Consider the following 21,449-nt stretch of genomic DNA (forward strand, 5'->3'; position numbering starts at 1 on the left):
TGTAATTGCTCACCAGCACTGGGCCCCAAAAGTCCAAAAACGTGTTGTGATCCTCGGTTGGATCGAGGCTGTGTAATCATTCGCCTTCCTCCGCTGAAATCGATCCGCAAACGAAAGCGAATCTCATCCATGCTCCAGTAAGTCCGAAACTTCACATCGCGCTCCGTAAATGGGATCAAAGAGCCGCCCAAGGGATGCGGTCTGGGCTGGATGGTCAGTGGCTCTCTGGAGCAAGCGATCCGCTTGGCTGGGTGGCTCTTCTGGGTCGCTGGGATCACCTCCAAAGTGGGTTAGCAGAATCTGCTCATAGAAGACCCTTTAAGATTACAAAATGTTGCACTGCATTAGTATATAAAATTAACATTTTTAAAGATGAACTTAAATACATAGATATTTTAAAATTTGTTTCCATTTTCGTAGTTAAATAAGAAAATTAATTAAAAAATAATTATGCACTCAAAGATATTTCCCTATAAATGTGCCTATTTATGTTTTTGTTTTAACTTAGCGTCAGTTCCAATATCATTAGAGCTAAAAGAGCTAAAAACAAACATTAAACCTAAGTACTTAATTTAAAAATATCAAAAATGCGTATACTAAGTTTCCATTTGAAGGTGATCTACCCTGTGGTATTTTAATGTGGTATCTCTATCCCCCTTCAATTTCATTTGCGTGATGCCTTCTTAAAGTGGGAAAATAAGTATCTGTGAGATATGCGGACTGTGGTTGAGTTTTTGCTGCGCGTATTGTTGATTAAAAATATATTGTCAACTTTGACAATCTCGCGGCAGTTGTATTTATAAACGAAAAGAATTTTCTGCGCAAAGGGGGAATGAAAATTTTGTTTACAATATTTTATCTTTTTTTTCTTGTTTGTTATTTTTAGATATCTGCTGTGGCAGACAACAGGGAGACTTGTTTCTGATTTTTCGCACTGAAAGCAATGGGGGGAAAATTCCATGAGACAAGCCTCTCTACAATCGAACCGAAATTGAAAGATACTACGCAATGGCGAACCTCTACAATTTTCTCCTTGCGATCGTTTTTATACCACGTACGTTTTGAGTTGAAAAGTGATTAAGCATTTCCAAAAAATTATTAAAATGAAATTTACAAAAGTCACTCCACGTAAATTTGTCACAGGCTGAAAAGGAAACTGACACAGAACAAATCACGTAAAACGATGGGAACTTTTCAGGTGGGCAGAGATCAACGGTGACTCCGGTCGAATGGTGTTAATCCTCGCGATGATTTGGCGCTTTCAACTCTTTTGGGTTAACTTTGCAGCTGATAAGCCACGGGGTTTTCAAATTGAGGACAGGAAATGCATTTTTAATTAACAGAACCTACAGAACAGAAGCTCGTTCTGGCACAGATACCTTTAAATGCAACTGAAAAGTTGTATCTTTTAAAGTATGTAATAATATTGAAAGTATTATTTAGTTCAAATTTTACTTTCCTAATTACTAACCATAACATTTTACTGAGCAGGCAAGCTCCATTCCCATGCACATATCGCATCAATTAAGTTATTGTTGAAACTTCTTTCTCATCGATGTCAACAAAGGTGAACTAATGTACGATATTTGTGAAGCATTTGGCATATTAACAATCTTCCCAACACCTCGGGGAAAGATCAAAAAACCCATTGGGAAAAGCAATGGAAACCCCAATTGAAAACTCATCAAATTGAAATTATCGCCGGCAATTGTGGCACTTTGAATGCATATGGCCCGACTTATAGCGACCGTTATTTGACTTTCCCAACATATAATAATCATAACTTGAATTGGAAATCACCACCGACCAAGAGAACGAACCGAAGTCCAATAAGGGCAATCAAACAAGGCAGAACCCATGCGCACACAGCATAATAAACTAAATGGTAAACAAATATTGGAGCTGCTGACAAAAAGAATGGGGATATGGGGGTCTGTCTCTAAAGGTGGCATGGGGTCTCCCGTGGGTTCTGTGTTTACCAAAATTGTCGCGCAAGTGCAGAGCGAATTGGGTCATCGCCTCTGCCTGATGCGATCGGTGTCGTATTTCAATAATTTCACCCCCCTCCACATATTCGATATATTTAATTTGTTTAACGCTTAAGACGACTGGCATGCGTGGGCGTTTCCTGATGTTCCGCCGATAGATAGCCAGATAGCCAGATAGCCATCGACTTGCTTAATTGTCGTGACAAGTTGACAGTTCGCATGAAAGCCCAGCCATTGTTCGAAACTCCTTCCCAGTCCCCATTGGCGTATCCATCAGTGTATTAAATTTCGAACAAGAAGAACTCCCGAAATCAGCTCCATTTAAGTGCACTGCAAAAACAGGGAAATAATCGAAAAATTTCAGAAAAAGACAAATATTTAAGCTCTTTTTCAAAGAAACATTTAAAAATATTATAAAAAAGATGAAGTATTCTTTTGTAGATTGAAATTAATATGCCATTAAACTCTATTAATTCATGGGATAGACCGTAGTTACTATCGCATATTTGCCTGGCAAAAAGAAAGTTAATACCCTATTTAAATAATTTCCCGAGTGTATGTTTAAACAACACTTACTCGCATTTATCTCAGCTGACCCAATTCCTGGTTGTTTGTCGCCTTGCCTTATTAAAACCATCGGACTACCGATCGTGGCCCTGCGGTCTGGGCTGGTCTTTTTGGCCCGACTTCGATGATTCATTTGCGCTTGGTTACACATTCTGCCCGAGGTCCACATGCCATTCCAAAAGAGCCCGTCGTATGCGTCAGACCCTAAGTATTTACACCAAAAAAAGTCATATTAAATAAGAAGCTTATGGAGCTTGGCGCAGATAACCAGGGTGTGAGTGAAAATAGTTAGGTGGCAGCTAAAAGCGATTGGGTAACTCCTCAAGGTGGCGGAAATATGGTAATTGAAGTCATTGCGAGCACTAAGGTCTGGCCATGTTATTTATTGTCTAGAGATCCTTAAGCGATACTAGAAATATTTATTTTAATGTTTATTGTTGTAAGCTTTCATATTTTGCAGATACACAGCACATGGATCTTGAACCCCTTTTATGTGTCAAAACATGCTAATGTATAAATTTCCTATTTGGCTTCTGTTTTAAGAGGATCATCTAGATAATAGTAGAATGTCATAAAACCTCCTTTCTTATAGAGCCCATAACACCCCTTAGAGCTCAAGAAAATCTTTCCTCTAGCTTATTATGCGATCTACCCTAGCAACGAGCATAGTGCCTAAGATGTCCACCTTCCAACCGTTTTATGAGCAAACAAAAAAAGAAGGTTGACAAAAGGCGCAGTGATTGATGCGCTGAAATTGGTGGGGGGCTGGATCCGCTCGATAATGACTTTTTAAATACGATTCCAATGCGCTAAAAAGGGGCAATCATCAGACCGATGACAAAGAACAAAGTAGCCGGGTACCATTAAATCGCGCTATTGAAATGTAATTTGCATTTCATAAGCCTCCCGGGGGCAAGGATCACGGAAAAAACAGAAAGACTATGATGACATTGGAAAGGAGCGGAGCATGGCCCCTAAGGGTTCTCAGATGTGACGATTTATGGCAATTTGATGATGATGGCAAGCCCATTGAAAACTTGCGCCAAGATGCAACGATGCGATCCGCGATCTCAGTTAATGTGCTAATATTATGCAAAGCACTCAGGATCGAAGGCAGAATGAAAACGCTCGGAAAACTCGGGGTGCCAATGTGCACGTGCGAAGGGATAGTTGCATCTATTCGTTACAGTGAGAGAAATTGGCATGCACCATACAGCACATCTATATTACAAACTATTGGTAGTAAAATATAGTTCAATGGAATAAAAAACGTAGGTATTTCATTACCTCATTAGTTCCCACACATAATAAAAAAATACTCGAAAAAGAAATAGATTAAATCTATTGGTAGTAAAATGTAGCTCAAAGATATATAGATAGATAACAAATAATACAAGATAGAAAATATATTAAATATTTAAATTATTCATAAATTATCGAATTGCTTATTCTTAACTTCAAAACTTATGTTTTTCCAGTGCATTGACAAGAAATGTAACATTGACAATGATTATGCAATATTCAGCAGCAGATTGTCACGTTTCGTTTGCCAAAGAGAGTGTTGTAATCAGTTTTCATGAGGCAGCAGTGTAGCTACGGGCGATCGGTAACGGTCCTAACAGGCTTATCGGCCCAAAAACTTCTTACCACCATCAATAAGAATCAATCAGTGGCTACCGGGTGGTGGTAACTGGTTGCTCCCTTTCGAGACGGTTCCAACTCATTAGGTTCTTCAGGCGCAACGTTTTGTCACCGCGCGAGTGGAAACAAAGAGCTTTGTGTATAATGCTGGTGCTGGCGTAACTGGACGATAATTTACTGGTCGGACTGCATCTGGACTAGGTCTGGGTTCCTATAATCCGTCATGCCTGGCTGCCGATTTACATTAATGCGCCAATTTCTGGGCGAACAATGGGCCAGATACAGATACACCGAGACATCCGAGTCGCGCCGACTGTAATTAACATTGCTCGCATTATAATTTGCCCTTTTTTCCGCCATCCAGTCATCAGCAGCCATCAGAAATCAGACATCAGACATCCGAGACCCCCAGGAAGCCACTGAGTTGGCAATTTAATGTCCGCACATTTTCGCAACAGGAGCGGGAAGTGATCGTTGGCGAAAAGCGTTTTGCATTATTGTGCCACTCTTGGTGACTAATGGGCAAATGAGACTCACTTCTGGGGCAATTTTCCACCTTATTAACAGTATTCCAGTATGCATTAACCAACAATAGCCAATTAAGGAGAGAAAAGAAACCTTTATTTACTTAATTTGGAAACAAAAACCGACTGATCTCATTTAAAGAGAATGATTTGAGTTTGTCAATGAATTTCAGTTGTTTGTATATTTTAAATTTTAAAGAAATTATATTCTATATTCTATTATATTCATAATTGATTATCTCATTTTTAAATAGCCACCTTACATTTTTGGAAGAAAGCTAAGCTATTAATAGCGTGTAATCACAATGCAATTTGCACGATGCCTTCAGTTTGATTTGGTGTGTTGTGTGGTAAACAAGTGCGATGAGACTGTGGGTCTTCTTATCATTGTTGGCACTTAATATTCATTTGGAAGTGCTTGCTAATGGCATCGGTAAATTATGTGGAATATTTTGAATTGATTTCAATCCTTAATCTACATTAACATGTAGCAAATCGTTACTTTTTGGAAAAGCAGCGTTTTCTGTTGGAAATTCTACACCATGTGCACGAACCTTTGATGAACGAACAGTGGCGATTACTAGGAAAACAATTGGTGATAGATAAGGAACAGTATGTGGTTGGTATTATATTAAATATAAATGTATTTAAAATGTATTATTAATTCAATGATAACAAATCGCAGGTCTACAACGAGCACATGACACGTTTTTATGAAGACTTCAATTTGGGAAAACTTTTACATCGAAATGTACAATACAATCCCATTTATGCCGATCATTATCGGCAGATGCTGGGACTATATCATTTTTTCTACAACGCCAGGGATTGGTATACCTTATGGCAAAATATAAGCTGGGCCCGAGTTCATGTGCATCCGGGTATTTTTGTTCAAGCTCTAACGCAATTGATTCTCAAAAGAGAGGACTATCAGGCCTTGATTATGCCCAAGATATATGAGTTGTGGCCAGAATCGTATCACGATGATGTAACAGTGAGAAAAGCGAGAAATTTCAATTTTGCCAACTGGATAAGATACGTGAATGTAACCGAAGTAGAAGAAATTCATCCGCAAAAATTGGAACCATTCGATTTGGAAGGTGATCTGCGAGGTACCATTGAATGGTTTCAGGCCATGGCTGAGGTGAACATTCTAAGAATGAATCAACAGAAAAGCAGAAATAAGTTAGAACACTTGTTGGAAGATATTGATTGGCAATCCTATTGGTATAATGTGAACATGGGAGTCGTTTTAACAGCCGAAAATTCGGATCAGTTGCGCGAATGGTGTTACTATCAGTTGAGTCAAATACTAGCTCGCTATAAACTAGAACGTTATGGCCAAAAGTTGGCTTATAAGAGGTTGACACAAAACCATTATCGTAGCATAAACGAGGAAGCCCAATTTATAATTAAAAAGATATCAGAACTGGAGGCAAAAGTTGGGGATGCCATTTCCTTTCGAAGTATTCAGCTAACTAATGGAAGTCGTATTAATCTGAAAGAGAACAACAATTGGCTTATCGGACTTGAAGAACTATTTCCCTATGATTGGACACAATTAGCTGTGGAGAAAGCTATCCAACCTAATATATTACTGGATATTCGAACTATAGTGAGATCCGAAGACTTTTATTACTACGCTGAGCGATTATTGGATTCCTATCGCTTGTATCGTCAGGTATTTCAACCCAATAACCAGAAAACATTTATTCCCAGTGATCTTCGCATAGATGATGTGCAGTTAACTCCTTTGATCACCTACGATCAACCTGTTGATGTGGATATCAGTAATATTCTGTCCGCCAAACATTTTTACTTGGCAGGCCAGTTTGTGTGGCCATTTACTTTGCAACATCGACAATCTCGACTGCAACATAAGGATTTTTCATACAACCTGCTTATATCAAGTAACAAAACACAATCAAACATTTTCCGGGTTTTTCTAACCACTTCCGAGCGAGGAAACATTCAAAGAGAGCCATTCTATCAACTCGATTCGTTTCTGACTGTGATATACCCTGGATTTAATCGAATAACCAGGGAATCTAAGGAGTTCAAAGGCCTGGCTGGAGATCACATCTCATACACCGAGCTCTATCACTTCGTTAAGCTGGCCGAAAGGGAGGAATTCGACTTTCCCCTTAATATATCAACTCCAAATTGTGCATTCCCTAGACGTCTGGTTTTACCGCGCGGGGGTTCGGGAAACCCCCTTAAAATGCGTCTTCTAATCGTTGCCACTGTCTATGATTTTAAGGCTCGGCAGGAAAACGAACTTAATTGTGACTTCAGCAAGGGTGTCAGTCGATGGGATGAACTGCCCTTGGGTTACCCCTTCGAACGATTTCTTGAAGACGACGCTCTAGCTGCTGAAATCTACGGAGATCATGTGTACTGGAAGGATGTGGAAATACTGCATGAGGATCAATAGGCATATTTTGAAATGTGCTATTTAAATGCTAAATCTAATCTAAATCGAATTAGAAAGTTTAAAGAGTAAGCATATGTGTTAAAAAACAATAAAACATAACATTTGATTAGATGAGTTTTAATTCTATTTTTAGAATATATGAATTTATAGATTGTGCAATTTGCAATCAGGCTTATCAAATAGTTAGTTTACGTGCCTATTTTATTTTAAAAACTCTCACAGAGTTGCTACCACAAATAGTAGCGTTTAAGATGTCGTTAGTGCAACTCCATATAGATATACCTCAATTCCACTTTACCGCTTTCCTGTCTATCCCCATCCCACGTCTAACAAATAAACCCTTTAACGGATAGTGACGCCAAATTTGGGTAATTACAAGGCATGGAGGAAATATTAAGAAGACGGGCCACTCCACATGGGGTCTTAAAACCTCAAATTCAACATGTACACAATATTAATCAAAACTACACTGAGCATTTGTTCATAAATATTTACAAATTAAGAAAATGAATTATTTATGATTAGTAAATAAAAATTATACATTACATCATTTGGATGTGTTTAATCTCAGGACAATTAATCTCAATATTTTATTAATAAATACGATTTTCAAATCATTCCTGATTAAGAATAATTAACTAAATATTTTAGGAATATAGCCTGCACTTTTCTCAGTGCAGAAGTTTCAAAAGCGTAGAATCAAAACAAAAATTAAAAGCGAACCATAATATGTGTGTGTCTGTGTGAAGAGGAAAGGGTTTGTGTGGGCGAGGGGGGTGGACCCAACGGGGGCATTGGGGGCTTGGGGTTCGGAGACGACGTTGCATGGATGCAAAGCACTTTATATCAAGTCAAAGAACGGTTTGAAGAGGGGGGCGGGGACAGCGAGACCGCTAAACTTGTTATACGCAATCGAATCGAAAATATGGGCGAAATAAGGTTTGATGAGGCAGGGGCGTCGAAGGGGGATGGCTGTGTGTCTAGAACTAGTTTTTATTTTTTTTTTTCGATTTTTTCTCTTCTTTGGACCGATGACGCGGTATAAAAGAAAATATTGGACACCTGCACGGTTTCGTATAGCAGCCAGTCGGCAGCTACAACAACCACACGGCGTATGAGGGACAAGTGAAGTTCGAATAAAAAATTAAATAAACGCACGGACAGAGGCCAAGAAACAGAGCGTCGATGGCTAAGCGAGTGAACAGATAACACGTGGATCAAACCGTGGAAAGATTTGAAATTGATAGAGTTTCCAGATACCCTTCACAAATAATGCACTTGTTTGAAAGTGTAACCAAATCACAAATTTGAAAAGCTTAGAGTTTATCAGTTTACTTAACAGGTTATTCAAAAATTGTATCTTAAAGAAGGATCTGAACACTCTAGTGTTAGAGTTCATCTCTACGAATTTCAGTGCTGTCCTGTATTTTCTTAGTAAGATTTTATTAAATAGTAATCAGTTTCATAGTCTGGATATGAACAGCACTGAAATTCGTATAGATGAACCTTTAACACTAGAGTATACATATTTATAAGACTAGGCAACCGTAACGCGCCCTAGATTTTCTTGAGCTTGCCTCTCGCTCCCGCAATTGTCTGTCCCACTTCCTCCAGCCAACCTAATTCTAGGCTCTCGGCTTAGGTAGCTGCAAAATTATGTCTGTCCCGAAAACCAAAAGAGAAAAAAAAAGATAGAAATAATAAAAAGGGGCAGCCGAGCGTAGATCGATAGAAAGGGGAAGGACGAAAACTAATGTCCAGGCTTTTATTTCCAAGAAATTTAAAACTTTGCGAAGGAGCGAAGAATCCGAGAAGTGGAAAAGAAAAATGGTGTCGGGGTGTTCAGAATAAGATTGGACCGAAACACTTGAGAACACATGGCGGGGAATCGGAGTTAAAGGATCGATCTCGAACCGCAGCAGGTAGAAGACCTAGTAATGGCTTCTAATTCTTATTCTCTTATTTTTCCCTATAATAATTTATTACGCCCAAATTAAACCGGGGAGCAAATAAAGAACTTTGCCCAGTCAAATGGTTTCCGATGAAAACTTTTGCCAACTAAGGGATAAAACCATAAAATGACCGGACCAACGACAAAAGACGTGTGTTGTCTGCCATATAAGGTGGTTCCAGCTGAAGTGCATTTTGTCAGCTTAACTTCAGTTGGCCAGGCTATAAAGTCTGCCGATCCAGTCGGTCCTTCTGTTTGCATAACTGTATACAATCGGCTGAGAACTGTCGGCACTCAGAACTTGATTGCTTTTTGAACTTTCCGCCGAGCTCACAGCTCCCAACCTTCAACTCCCCCGCATCCCGCGCTCAACTTCAACAGGGTCTTTGCCATTTATGCATAATTAATAAATTGCCCTGTACGCAAACGAAGCCGTTCGACGATTGCAACGATAAAAGTTGCCCATCCACTTTCAATATGACAAGACCTGATTATCTCGAATCTCGAAGTCGTTCATACCCTTTAGGATATTCAATCTTTGGACACAGCAATACAATCCTTCTTAATATTAGTATTTTATACACTTAGAATTATGTTTGAAAATCATGAATTAAAACAACTAATACTCTTTACATTTTAGTAATTTATATTTGTTATGTTGCATTCGGAACATTTCTAAAAGCTCATGCATTTTTCAGTGACTACTAATCTTTAGCTTTTTGATAAGCTTAAGCTCAGAGAAATGTTAAGTCTGCTAAGAAATGGCTCATGTTATTCAAAGCAGCTTGTTGTTGTTTAATTCTGAGATTATTTTCGAGTTTTATACATATGTGGATTTACCGAAAGAAAATGTAAACTTAATATTTAAAAAGAAATTCACTTTAATCAACAAAACAATGACGTTCTTATAAATGGATATATAGATATTAAATATCCGTCTTTCACAGCTGTTAATTGGATGTAAATCCAAATCATCCCTCTAGAATCATTCCACTGATATTCATACATATTACTCTTATTTAGTATATGTTTCAAAAACATGTAAGTTTTAAGTTCAGTTTTGCTTATTATTGTGAAATATAAACAACAAGAAACGCACTTTTGTGCTGAACATAGTCTCATTCGAATCGAGTTCATCAGCGCCTCGCAAGCTGATCTTTTGTTTTATTCCTCAGGTGTGGGCGATCCGACTTTCAGTCCCCATCGAGATCGGGATAATGGATCGGAAGTATTCCCCATGTTTGCCGGTTGCCGTCTTTTGTTTCGCGCCACTCGGATGAGCGATGGGAGGCGTTGGATGCCTCTGCCTTCTGTCTTCTGTCCAGTGGTTTATCGTTTGTGGGCAAGTCTCAGTCTCAAGGGTTGTCCAATATTTCACGATGTCTGACAGCTGTTCACATTCTCTGGGCAGTGAAAGTGGGTCACTGTTGGCACATTTTAATGGCCTTGTTGGGGTAGGTGATTGTGGATGTTTTTGTTTTGAAATGGACTCTTAACTGGGCAGATGCTGAATAATCGAATTGAAAATTCGAAGTGTTAGAATTTAAGATTGTACACACAAATCTTTGCAATAAACATACTACCTTGAACCTTAACGAAGTAATCTAGTCATAATACACATATGTACATATATATATACATAAATTTAATTGTTCTGAGTAAAAAGCGATTTATTGAGCGCTATCGCTTAAAGTGGAGAGCGCTTAAAAGATCGCCAGTAAAAAGTTGGCAGGGGGACAAGGGACAGAGATACAGATTCGCTTTCTTTGCAGTGTGCAGTAACGAAACAGACACATAAATATGCAAACAAAAAGTATATGTACTTTACATACTGATGTCATTAAAAACTTACTATATCTACGTATCTATATTGAGGTATTTTAATTTAAATCCATTTAAAATTCGAATTGAACACAATTTGCTTGAAAAGTGTTTGCACAGGCGTTCATCCGTTCATCTGGCAAATAATTATCAAAAAAGACGAGAGGAGCACTAGCTCATCTATGGTGTGGCCAGTTGGCAAAACGCCAAATATCATAGCGCATGGAAGCTCTCTCAATGAACGATGATAAAAATAATTTTCCCCACTGGTGCCATTCTCTGTGGGGGGAAGTTAATAGCAAAAAAACAATATCTAGCAGTAAAATGAAAGTTCACAAAACCTATAAATTGTAGAATCCGAAGAGCACAGACCGCTGTAAAAATTATAACAGATCAAGGCAAATCGAAATGCTAATAAAAAGCAATTGAAGGTTCTGCGCCAAAAGCAATTGGTACCGAATTTATGTGCAAACCGAGCTGTGATAATTGTTGTAATTGATCAACATTAATTTTATCATATGATATTTCGTGAGCTAACTATAAAAAGAGTAGAAAATGAGTATAAAAACATAACAAATTTGTTTACATTATAGTTGTTTTCTTTCAACATATAAACAACATAAAAAATAAATATGCACACAACATAAACAACTTACCCTCAGCTGCGATTTTACAAGAAGTTGACATCCTTGGATTCGATTTTATTTACAGCTTGGAGGCTTGACCAACTTGAACTGCTGCAAATTAAAAACATATTGGCCAATACTTTTTTGCTGCCTATCGAACGGTTCTTGGGTTTATCGCCTTGAATTGTATACTATATGATACTTGTGCGATTGAAGGTTGACAATTTATTGACAGCTTCACTAATGCTTTGGAAAATCTATCACATAATCGAAAGTTTTCTGGGTTTCAAATAGCTAGTATATAACTGATCAATCAATTAATAAATTTATTTTGGTTTCTTAAATTAAGTGCGGTATATGAAATTGAAAGTGTATACATACATTTAGATTTGTTATTGTTATTTTTCGAGAAAGAAATTCAGAAAGAAAACAAGACTAAATTAATGATTTTACATAATTTATTTTGTGAATGATATTGTTGTGAAACTAAATTAAGTTCATGATTTCAACCAACACAAAGACTGTTCTATCAAATATTTATGCATGCCCAGACGTTACATAAACAATTTTATACTAGTATAAAATTAATAAAAGACTACAAACATACGAAATAGCAGCAAATTGCCTTTTGGAAGCGGTTTTGCAATATTTCCCAGCCTGCACGGGAACGCCTCCTCTTTGAATGTTGTGATTTGCATCATGGCAAACATTTCACACCTCCAATTCATGGAAAGGGAATATTCCACACCAGCGTTTTGCATAAAATGTGCTGCGGCACAAACGAACTGGAAAAATATTGCTAAAAATAAAGTATCCATCGAATGCGCAAATTTAATTTGACAGCCAGCGGATATGTTTAGAAAATGCAATAGCCCCATGAATCTATCAGCATCAGTGCAATAAATAGCCAGAAATAGCAAATGAAGGTGCCTTCAATTTTATCAACTTTTGAGTTTAATAACACTGAATAATTCACTTTCATAAAAATAATTCTTTAACTTAACCAAAAAAATCAATTGAGTGGGATCACTGGTAAAACAGCTAAATATCATTACTAACAATGACCTTTCTTAGTATCTGTTTATGGGTAAACTGATTTATTTATTTACTACATCCCTATTTTGCTTTATTTAACTTTTATAAAAGGTGTGTAAAATGCATAACCTCATGAAACTATAATGCAGGATACTTTAAGAGTGAGGCTAGTTAACATTCGAACTGTTTGTCTGAAGCAATTTTAGTCTCATAAAAGTGTCAAGGGTTCCGTGCTAATAATATAAACGGCTTTATAGACTTTATAGACTTATAATTCTCGCTTCACACCAGTTTAATTAAGAAATTTAGCAACTTCTGAGCCCATTTCAGCCCTGATTGCTCTCATAATTTGTGTTTTTTCTGACTAAATCGCCTCTGCTGAGTCTCAATCGCAACAAAAGAAGCCAGCAGAAACACAAGTTTCGCATTAAACCGAAAGTATCCCAGATCCCAGATCCATGGTCGTGTAAGAAAAGCCCAGAGGAGATTGTGGGATGGGATGTGTGTTTTGAACTGGTGCGATCAGCGATGAATCATACTATGTATAGTATAGACTCTCCAGACTTCGGCACGATCCGCTAAAAAGTTGGGGTTTGTATGGATTGAGCATCTTGGGAGCTTTCGGGGACAGACTACACAGACTTGCGATCTAACTACCTGAACGTGGCCAGCGATCTTTGAGGGACTTGCTAATCATATCCAGCCACGAATTGTTGATCATTTAACTGTGGGCCAAACTGCAAGATTCGCTTGGATGAGTCATCCCATCCACTGCAGGTAGTTGGCCTTTTGCTCCAGACTAGACCCAGTTGGAGCCCATCTCTCCGCGAATACCCTGACTAAGAAGAGTCTTTCAGCTTTGTAAGAGAAGAAACAATATAATTGAATACGTGTAAATATCTATTCATTTATTGATTAATGTAAAGTTAAATATGTATCCAGTAAATCATATAAATCTATCTTAGCTATTTGAGACTAAATTAATTTTCTATAATATTTAGGGTACTTTAGTTGGCGACCAATCGGTTAGAGCTTTTCTTTTTGTATTAGATGTTGCAGAGAAGAGGGCCTGTTCAGGTAGATTTACTGTATAAACAAAGCCAAATGGGCAAATAAGCGAAAAGCCAGGAAGACGGTCGAAATCGACGAGGCGGCAAGTGAAGGGGGGGAACTAAAAATTATTTATATTTAAGCTTATTTATGGGTTTGGGTTTCGGGTTCGGCGCGTTCTTGACTTGACCACTCGATGAGTCACAGCCGCCGACCTGATCCACATGTGCGGAAACTGAACTCCTTTTGCAGCAGCACTTTATTGTTACCCGTTTATGTTTTTATTTTTTATTAAAAGTTGATTGATTTTATAGGCGCGATAAGTTCATTGTAGTCGATTGGCTATGTCTGTCTGCCTCTCGCAGATGACTAATGTTCGATCGTTGGGGCTCAGGCCTTTGGTAATGAATTTTCGCTCCACTCTGGCGATCTCTTTGTTGCGCAAAATGGTGGAGTTGCTGTTGAAAAGATAGTTATAAACACTTTGAACTGGTCGTTGACACTTGGATTAGCATCTCAGTGTGCCTTGGAAGGGGTTAAGCTGATGAATTTATTTCAGATTCCGATCTTGAAAATCAGAACAATTAAGTATGAATTTAAAAGGGAAGCAAATATAAAAAGCACTGATTTGAATTAGTTTGGCTTATTTCCTTGAAAAATAAAGTCTCTTATGTGTATATATACTATATTCTGGGAATAAGGACTTTAGATCCATATTCGCGAACCTTCTGTATCCCTTCCACAACCATCACCCACATCCGAAACTCAACACAAGCAAAGACCTTGTGTTTGTTTCCAAAACACCGAATTGCTTTATGGATACAATGTTCGCTTATTGCTTTGTTTAATTAATTTAACAGGCGAATGGCAAATGGGGACCATAAATAAGGCCCGCAACTAATTGCTGACACAGTTAGCGAGACAAGGCAAAGACAAAGACATGGGGATCTATTGGCGTGGGTGCTGCTGACAGTCAAAGATCAGAACGTGGCCAAGAAAATTGTGTGGAACAACACCTGTGAGCTACAACATGCAACACGTGCTGGCTGTGCTCCCAAATATCCAATTTCCAGGGAAATCGAATTCAACGCTACCAATTTCCAGTAGCAGCCATCAGTGATAAATCCCAGTTTTCAGATGCTCTCGAGATACTACAGAATCGAGACTGAAGTTCAGGTTAAAGCTTCTCTAGCAGTAGACAGTTGGCACGAGCCATAAATATTCCAGACAGCCCAAATCTGCTGAATCATCATCTTCAACACAATCATGATCCACAATTACAATGTCTGCCCGAGAAGAAGCTGTAACTCCCATTTTCACCGTCTTCACAAGACTACGCCCACTTTATGCACCTTCGGAATCGTGGGCACGAGCCGAAGTAGCTGGGATATTTTGTTTCTAGCTGTTTTTTAATTAAAAACGCTGCGCACAAAATCTGTCTGAAGACCCTAAATAAAATAAATGACTTTTACCCTAGAGATCCAAAAGCTTCTTCAACGCACAATCGACGAGTCATGCCCCGAGTTGTACCCTGATTCTTTGGGTTAGATGATATGTGATGGTATAGGGAAATCTAGATGCTCTATAAATTTTGGGTTTTTAACAGCTCTTCAATTTATAATCTTTTTTGATATTAAGCATGCTTATACTCAAATCAGATTTATAATAATTGTATGATTTGACTAATGTAATGTACTTATACTTAGCAATATAAGTACAATAAATACATTTTAAAAAATGTTAATTTTTTGGTTGCAAAATTTCCTTATTAATTAATTTCCACATCAAGTTTATTAACTTTATTGAAAGGGCAACTAGAAAATGGACTAACCAACCTGGCTCCGAAGCTAGAGTCTGGGCGTTTTCCCAACAAGCCGCCTGGCCAGCGGTTACAACGAAGTACAACTGTTCCACAACTGTTTTGGGCATCGTCATCGTCGTTGTCTTGCGAGTCCGACTTTTTGTCCAACTCGGAATAGGAGTCTGCGCCTGCGCAAAAGCTGCGCCGCCTTGGCACGTGCGCAGCAGCAAAACCCCGAGACCAAAGCGCACTGCAGGCCTAATTTGGGATACCCAGTACTAGCAGAATACGAGGGTATAACTATGATCTGTTAATCCTATTATAAAAGGATAAGAAACGCTTCTTAATACACCTTTATAATAAATAATTTTGCAATATATGATATTCTTGAAAATATTTATTTCTAAAGTAAGTTATTAAGTTTAATAGTTGTCGAATGGTGGCACTACTCGGGCTTTTTGGCTTGCAATGGGTAATTGGCTGTCGAATAATGTAATGCGCCCACTTGCTTTAATTCGTTTCGTTTGGTTTGGTTTCTTTTCATTTCTGGTTTTGAAAAATGACATACAATGGGCTTGGGTTGAGCTTGGATTGGAGCGATGCGGAGTTTTGGTGGAGTGGGCTGGGTTTTGGGGGCATTTGGGCTGGAAAATCAACTTGTTTGTGTACGGCTGTGTTTTGGAGCTCAGGTGTTGGCCGATGGTTTGGATTGTATTGGAGTGGAGTGGAGTGGATGGAGCCACTGCCACCGTTTGATGACTCTGTTTCGACTCGGTCCCACTTCGGAGCTTGATTAATTTACGACCTAAGGTCAGACGACTGTGTACAAAGGGTTTAACTTGTCGCTAATCGGTCAAGGCTTCTATTGTCGATTTCAAAACAGAACCAACGAAACCACAGGCCATCAAATCCCAACTGCGTCTGCATTTGGCCTGTATCCAAGATTACAGTTAGCAGATGGCCAGATTAACAATCTTAGAGTCCCCCCAGCCAGACTTCTTTTCACTCTTGTAATGCTTCTGGTCATGGCAAATTTAAAATTTACCAGCCGCACGCCAACTACTCTCGACACCTGCTCTCAAAATGGACCTGGTTAGAATTGTCTTAATCAAAACATTAAACCCTTTTGGCATGCCTGCAAATTGCAAGGAACCGTGCCCCTAATGAGGCTCCAATCCTCGGTAATGAACTGAAATTGCTTATGAAGAAACGAGACATGATCTCGACTGCATCTAATGAGTCGGAATGGGGTTTCCGTAATTGATTGGTCAGAGGATGTTGCGCCTGGTGAATCCGGTCGGCAACAAACGTCCACAATCAGCTACGAGTTTGAAAAGATATTTTGTTAAGAAATGAAACAATATTAAAAGTGCATGCAATTTGAAAAAGTTTTTTACTATCATCAATAAAATATAGGGTATTTTCGAACTAAGATATTGTTTTGTCATATTTAAAGATTCCTTAATTGTATAAATGTATACTAGTAGGCTAATTTTATAGTAGTACATTTTGAGAACAATGCTCTTTTTGACCGCGATCTTAAGAGATCATAGCTTAAGATACCATACAATCGTTTCCTACTTAACATAAATGCGCTCCACCTCGAGTGAGCTCTTTCCTAATAAGATCGACAAAAGCCAAGTATTAAACGAGATTATTTGACTACCAGTGTTGAATCCATTGTGGTCATGGTTGACTCAACTCCGAACAGCAAACACGGCAGGCACAATTTATGGCCCTTAGAACTGTTTTTCAGACACGACGACAGGCCAGAGGTCCAGAATCCGAGTCCGAATCGCGCAACCCGATGGACAGGAACTGGTTCCTGGATACTGGATGTTGGCTGCTCAGTTTGGGTACTGGTTGCCGGCCTAGGGAAGTGCTACCGTCTTACACAGATACACACGCACACCCGGCCCGACTGTCAACCACACCTCAGCCAACCCCAGATCACCATCGCCATCACCCCAACAGGCTGGCGTAACCCATAATTTTAACACCAACAATAAAAAGAGAAACAACAACGGCGGCGAGGTGCAGGTGTGCATCAAGTCCAAGTCGCAGTAGCGAACTCGGTCCGTGTATCTTGACATCTCTCGGATACTCAGATACTCAGATACTCTGATACTCCGATACAGATACAGCTCGCACTGGATCATAAATTTACGTTTCGAATTGTTTGAAACCGAAAAACCAGTTCTCGCCCAAAGTTACAGAAAGGTTTTTCCATCGGCCCCACTGTAGTTTGAATCCCTCGTTCTATACATCCGCTAAAAATGCATTAGAAGCCATTTTTATTTATTTAATTGATAAATTTTTGTTATACAAGTGTAACTTGACTTTAATTGACTCCATGAAGGGAAGTTGGTTATTACCAAGAAAAAGGTGTAAGAACGGAAGATGTCAGTTACAAATTAGAAAAGTATACACAATGTGTATTTAAGCAAAGTATTAAAAACCAAATTAAAATCTATTGAATATGAAGGGGGTTAACTATAAATTATCAATACCGCTATTATTATTATATTAATATGTAAGCATAACATAGCGAGATAAATAAATCTGTAGAAAGTCGTTGTTGAATTTTTAAGACAGTTCCAACCTTTGACTAAGCATATATTTTTTAATTTTTAAAACGACTTGTCAGTTTTGTCCCTTATAAAATAAAAGCTGACCCACTTTTGTCACCACTTCAGTTTTGTTTTTTGCTTTGACCCAATTTTTGCGAAATCCCGAAACACGCAGCAACTGTAAAATTCTGACAGTTCAGTTAGCTGATTTAAAGTCAGCTGCACAAACAACCAATAAAAGTCCGTCGAACGTCATTTCCAGTCGGACAGTCAGCAAGATTAATTATCGCATTAATTAACTGACCCGAAAAGCGAAAGTTTTGCAACAAAAATTACTCATAAGCAGCAACAGGAATTTGAATTCGAACGAAAGTGTTGACAATCCGATAATTGCAATCCTACGAGAATTAAGAATGACACCCCATTTTTAAATAGTGATTGTGATAATTCTTAAAAGATTTGGATATTTTGATAATAAAGCCTATTTATATGCAGTTAAAAAAAAAAAACAAAAACAAATGTGGGGCTATAATGAATTTTGACTTCAGCTTCGGATTACAATAATTTTATTACATACATATATTATTAGATTATGGTTATCGCGGACTAAGTAAATTGGAATTTAGTTATATATTTGTAATTTTGTGGATGTGTGATTTGAAAGAAAAGCTAAAAGGATTGCGTTCTTAAATATGATATTCATTGGTTAATTATAGTAAACACTTAGTAAACAGCTTGTTTCGTTTTTGGGAATAATGTTAGCACACAAAATTAGTATTTGTTAGAAATGTTATTATTACAATATACAAATTAAGGATTTTATCTAAATGGATTACTTTACAGTAGTTCAAAGTTCTCCGGCCACAAAAGTAATGGGTTCTAAGAAACTGACTCACCACGTAGCTATGTCAGTCAATTTCCGCTGGACATTGCCGATCCGTTCCAGGACATCGTAAAAATTGGAGATGCCAAATACATCAATTGACTTTATGGCTAGAAATACCTCTAGGAATAGACGCTTATGCGTTTCGGTATGAAACTCACAATTAAAAGTTAATAGCCAAACGACACGGTTAATCAGCGAGAAAATTGCACTGGGCCACGACAGAAGCCAAATGGAATTGGCCGAATACGAATGCATTGTGGAACAATGCCGCTGGCCACAAATATTAATCATGTGAGCACTTAATTTGACACTTGGCCATAATGGAAAGCACTCGTACCGTGGAGTGCCGTGGACCACGGCGGAGGGGTGAGCCGGAGAACCGTCTCTAATCACCAACGGGAACAACTTTAAAGTGGCCTGTCTGTGACCGTGTCTTATTCGCCTCATCGGCAGAAAGGCAGCAGCAACTGCCACCTGCCTTACGCAATTAAGCCGAAGACAGCGCTGGACGGAGTCACTGAAAAAAATTGGAGAAACTTACAGCTTTCTTCGCAAACATCTTTAATATGTAGAAAAGCTTAAAAAGCAAGCTCCTTGCAAATCTTGTTTAAATATCTGCCAGATTGTATTGTTATTCTAGAAATACAGCAATGTATCTTTTAACTTTTAAGTAAGTTAGTTGGTGTAATTTCTCAGGAAGTCGTGTTTTAACTTTAGTCACTATTGGTGACTATCCTTAGTTAGTATACCTTTGTTTTGCGTGTAGACACGCACTGGCACGACAAAAGGTTCAGTCTGGGTTCTACTCGGTAATTACTCAATGCCTCGAACTGGTTCTCCTGCTCTGCGTGTGTAAGTCAAGTAGCTCGGCTCAGCCAGATTACAAAAGACAAACGGACAACGGCGACTGAACAGAAAGCCAAAGAAACGATCAAAGCTTTTGCTATGGCCACGGAAACCCTTTTCAGTAATAACTTCAACTTGGGAAGGGGGCGGACTGGGACTGGGGTTTCCGATAAATATTTATGTGTCATTAGCTGGATGCCCGGGCAGTCATCAGGTGGATGTATTGAAATGCCTTTTCGTTGTTGTTAGGGGGTAATTTATTACGAGAAAGGTGAGGAGGATAAAACTTAAGCTGATCTCGGGAGTTGTTCAGAAGGCGGACTAACTTAAGACTGTTAAAGTAGAAAGAACTAAATCAACTCCAGTTTAAAAGGACAGGTTGTACACAATTTTAAGGTCAGAAAGAAATAGTCTAGAGCTGAGTTTTCAGTATCTAAGACATAATTTTACACAATTTTACTAGACTTGCTAAAAGGGTTATGACCCACTATATTTATTTAAAACCTTATTATCAGAAGTGGTCATTATATTTAAGTTAATTAAGGATTAAATAAGGAAAGGACTTCACATATTTGATGAATTCTACTGCCACCTGCTGTGGTGAAATGCCGAGACCAACGGATTGATCTGCGTGACATATGCCAAATCGAAAACCCCCAAACGGTCCGGAATTCGTAGCCCAAATAGCCGGCAATCCGAGGGCTATGCCTCAAGTGGGTATTTATGTGGCACGGACCAAGGAACCAGAAAAAGAAACCTGGAGACGGCGACGTCTCGTGTGTCAGAGGCCGAGAAAAGTGAAAAGTGAGAGGATGACACATGCCTGCGGATTGCTAAGTACTCTTAGGGCAGATTAACTTAACTGTGCATAAAATGCAGCACACTCAAAACAAAAAAAAAAAGGGAAAAGGAAAAACTGCAGGAATGTCTCGGCGAGACCGTGAAACAAAAGTATAAACTGTCCAACTATGCTGGAGTGGCTGTCAGGGGAAATATTGCCGGAATGTGTAAAAAGTCATGCATAAAATTAGTTTCGACTTGGGTGACGATGCCCGCTGTTCCCGCCCCTCTGCCTGCCCTGATTTATTTCCACAAATGCATTTTTAACACTTGGGCAACACGTGCGTTCCCGGAATATTTAGACTCTCAAGTGCCCAACACACCCCGCCCCGAAATTCCCATTTCAGATGTTGCTGCTTGCCGCTCAAAACCCATAAAATGCGTTGGAAAATATGAAGAATATGACATGTTGAAGTGCATCTATCTGAGAAATTCGATACGAATAATATGCAGATACACTTTACTTGTAGGCTTTATTACATTTTTAATCGTAAATGAACAAACTTAACAACACTACGCTTACGATTCGATTGGTATAAGTATTTAGTTCATAAAACCATGAAAATGAAAGAGATCAGATTTATAAGAAAGCCCCACTCCAACTATCTAAACTCCATTACAAGCGACAGAATAAAAATAATAAAATGATTTCTTAATGAGTGTTTATAATTGCTTACTGTTTCCACATGATCGAGTTTCTTAATTAATAAGATGGTGTACTACACGAAAATTCCCACGCAGTGTTCAGCACTCATATATGAATATTCTTAGTGTGTAAAAGGTACAAGTTTTTCAAGTTGCTTCGCATAAATTTGATGATCACCGAAGCTCGACCAGTGTGCAATGGTGCAGAAACTCATTGAGAACTC

The 21,449-nt window shown here is 38.5% G+C and overlaps 1 protein-coding gene and 1 non-coding gene across 2 annotated transcripts; one reads left to right on the forward strand and one right to left on the reverse strand.

Annotated features, from left to right (window-relative positions):
• Positions 1–498: 498 nt before the first annotated feature.
• On the reverse strand, positions 499–19,510 carry LOC27206891. Its single transcript, XR_005543967.2, has 3 exons — positions 18,905–19,510; positions 2,565–2,759; positions 499–2,318 (listed from the first exon to the last, which is right to left on the reverse strand). It is a non-coding gene; the product is annotated as an uncharacterized LOC27206891 (transcript).
• Positions 5,027–7,260, forward strand: LOC27208603 (larval serum protein 1 alpha chain). Its single transcript, XM_016184167.3, has 3 exons — positions 5,027–5,153; positions 5,212–5,339; positions 5,406–7,260. Exons 1-3 carry the CDS (start codon positions 5,084–5,086, stop codon positions 7,152–7,154), a joined length of 1,947 nt encoding a protein of 648 aa, XP_016032407.1. The 5' UTR covers positions 5,027–5,083; the 3' UTR covers positions 7,155–7,260.
• Positions 19,511–21,449: the final 1,939 nt, after the last annotated feature.

Source organism: Drosophila simulans, chromosome 3L (genome assembly GCF_016746395.2).
Source record: "Drosophila simulans strain w501 chromosome 3L, Prin_Dsim_3.1, whole genome shotgun sequence".
In the NCBI taxonomy this organism is placed as follows: domain Eukaryota; kingdom Metazoa; phylum Arthropoda; class Insecta; order Diptera; family Drosophilidae; genus Drosophila; species Drosophila simulans.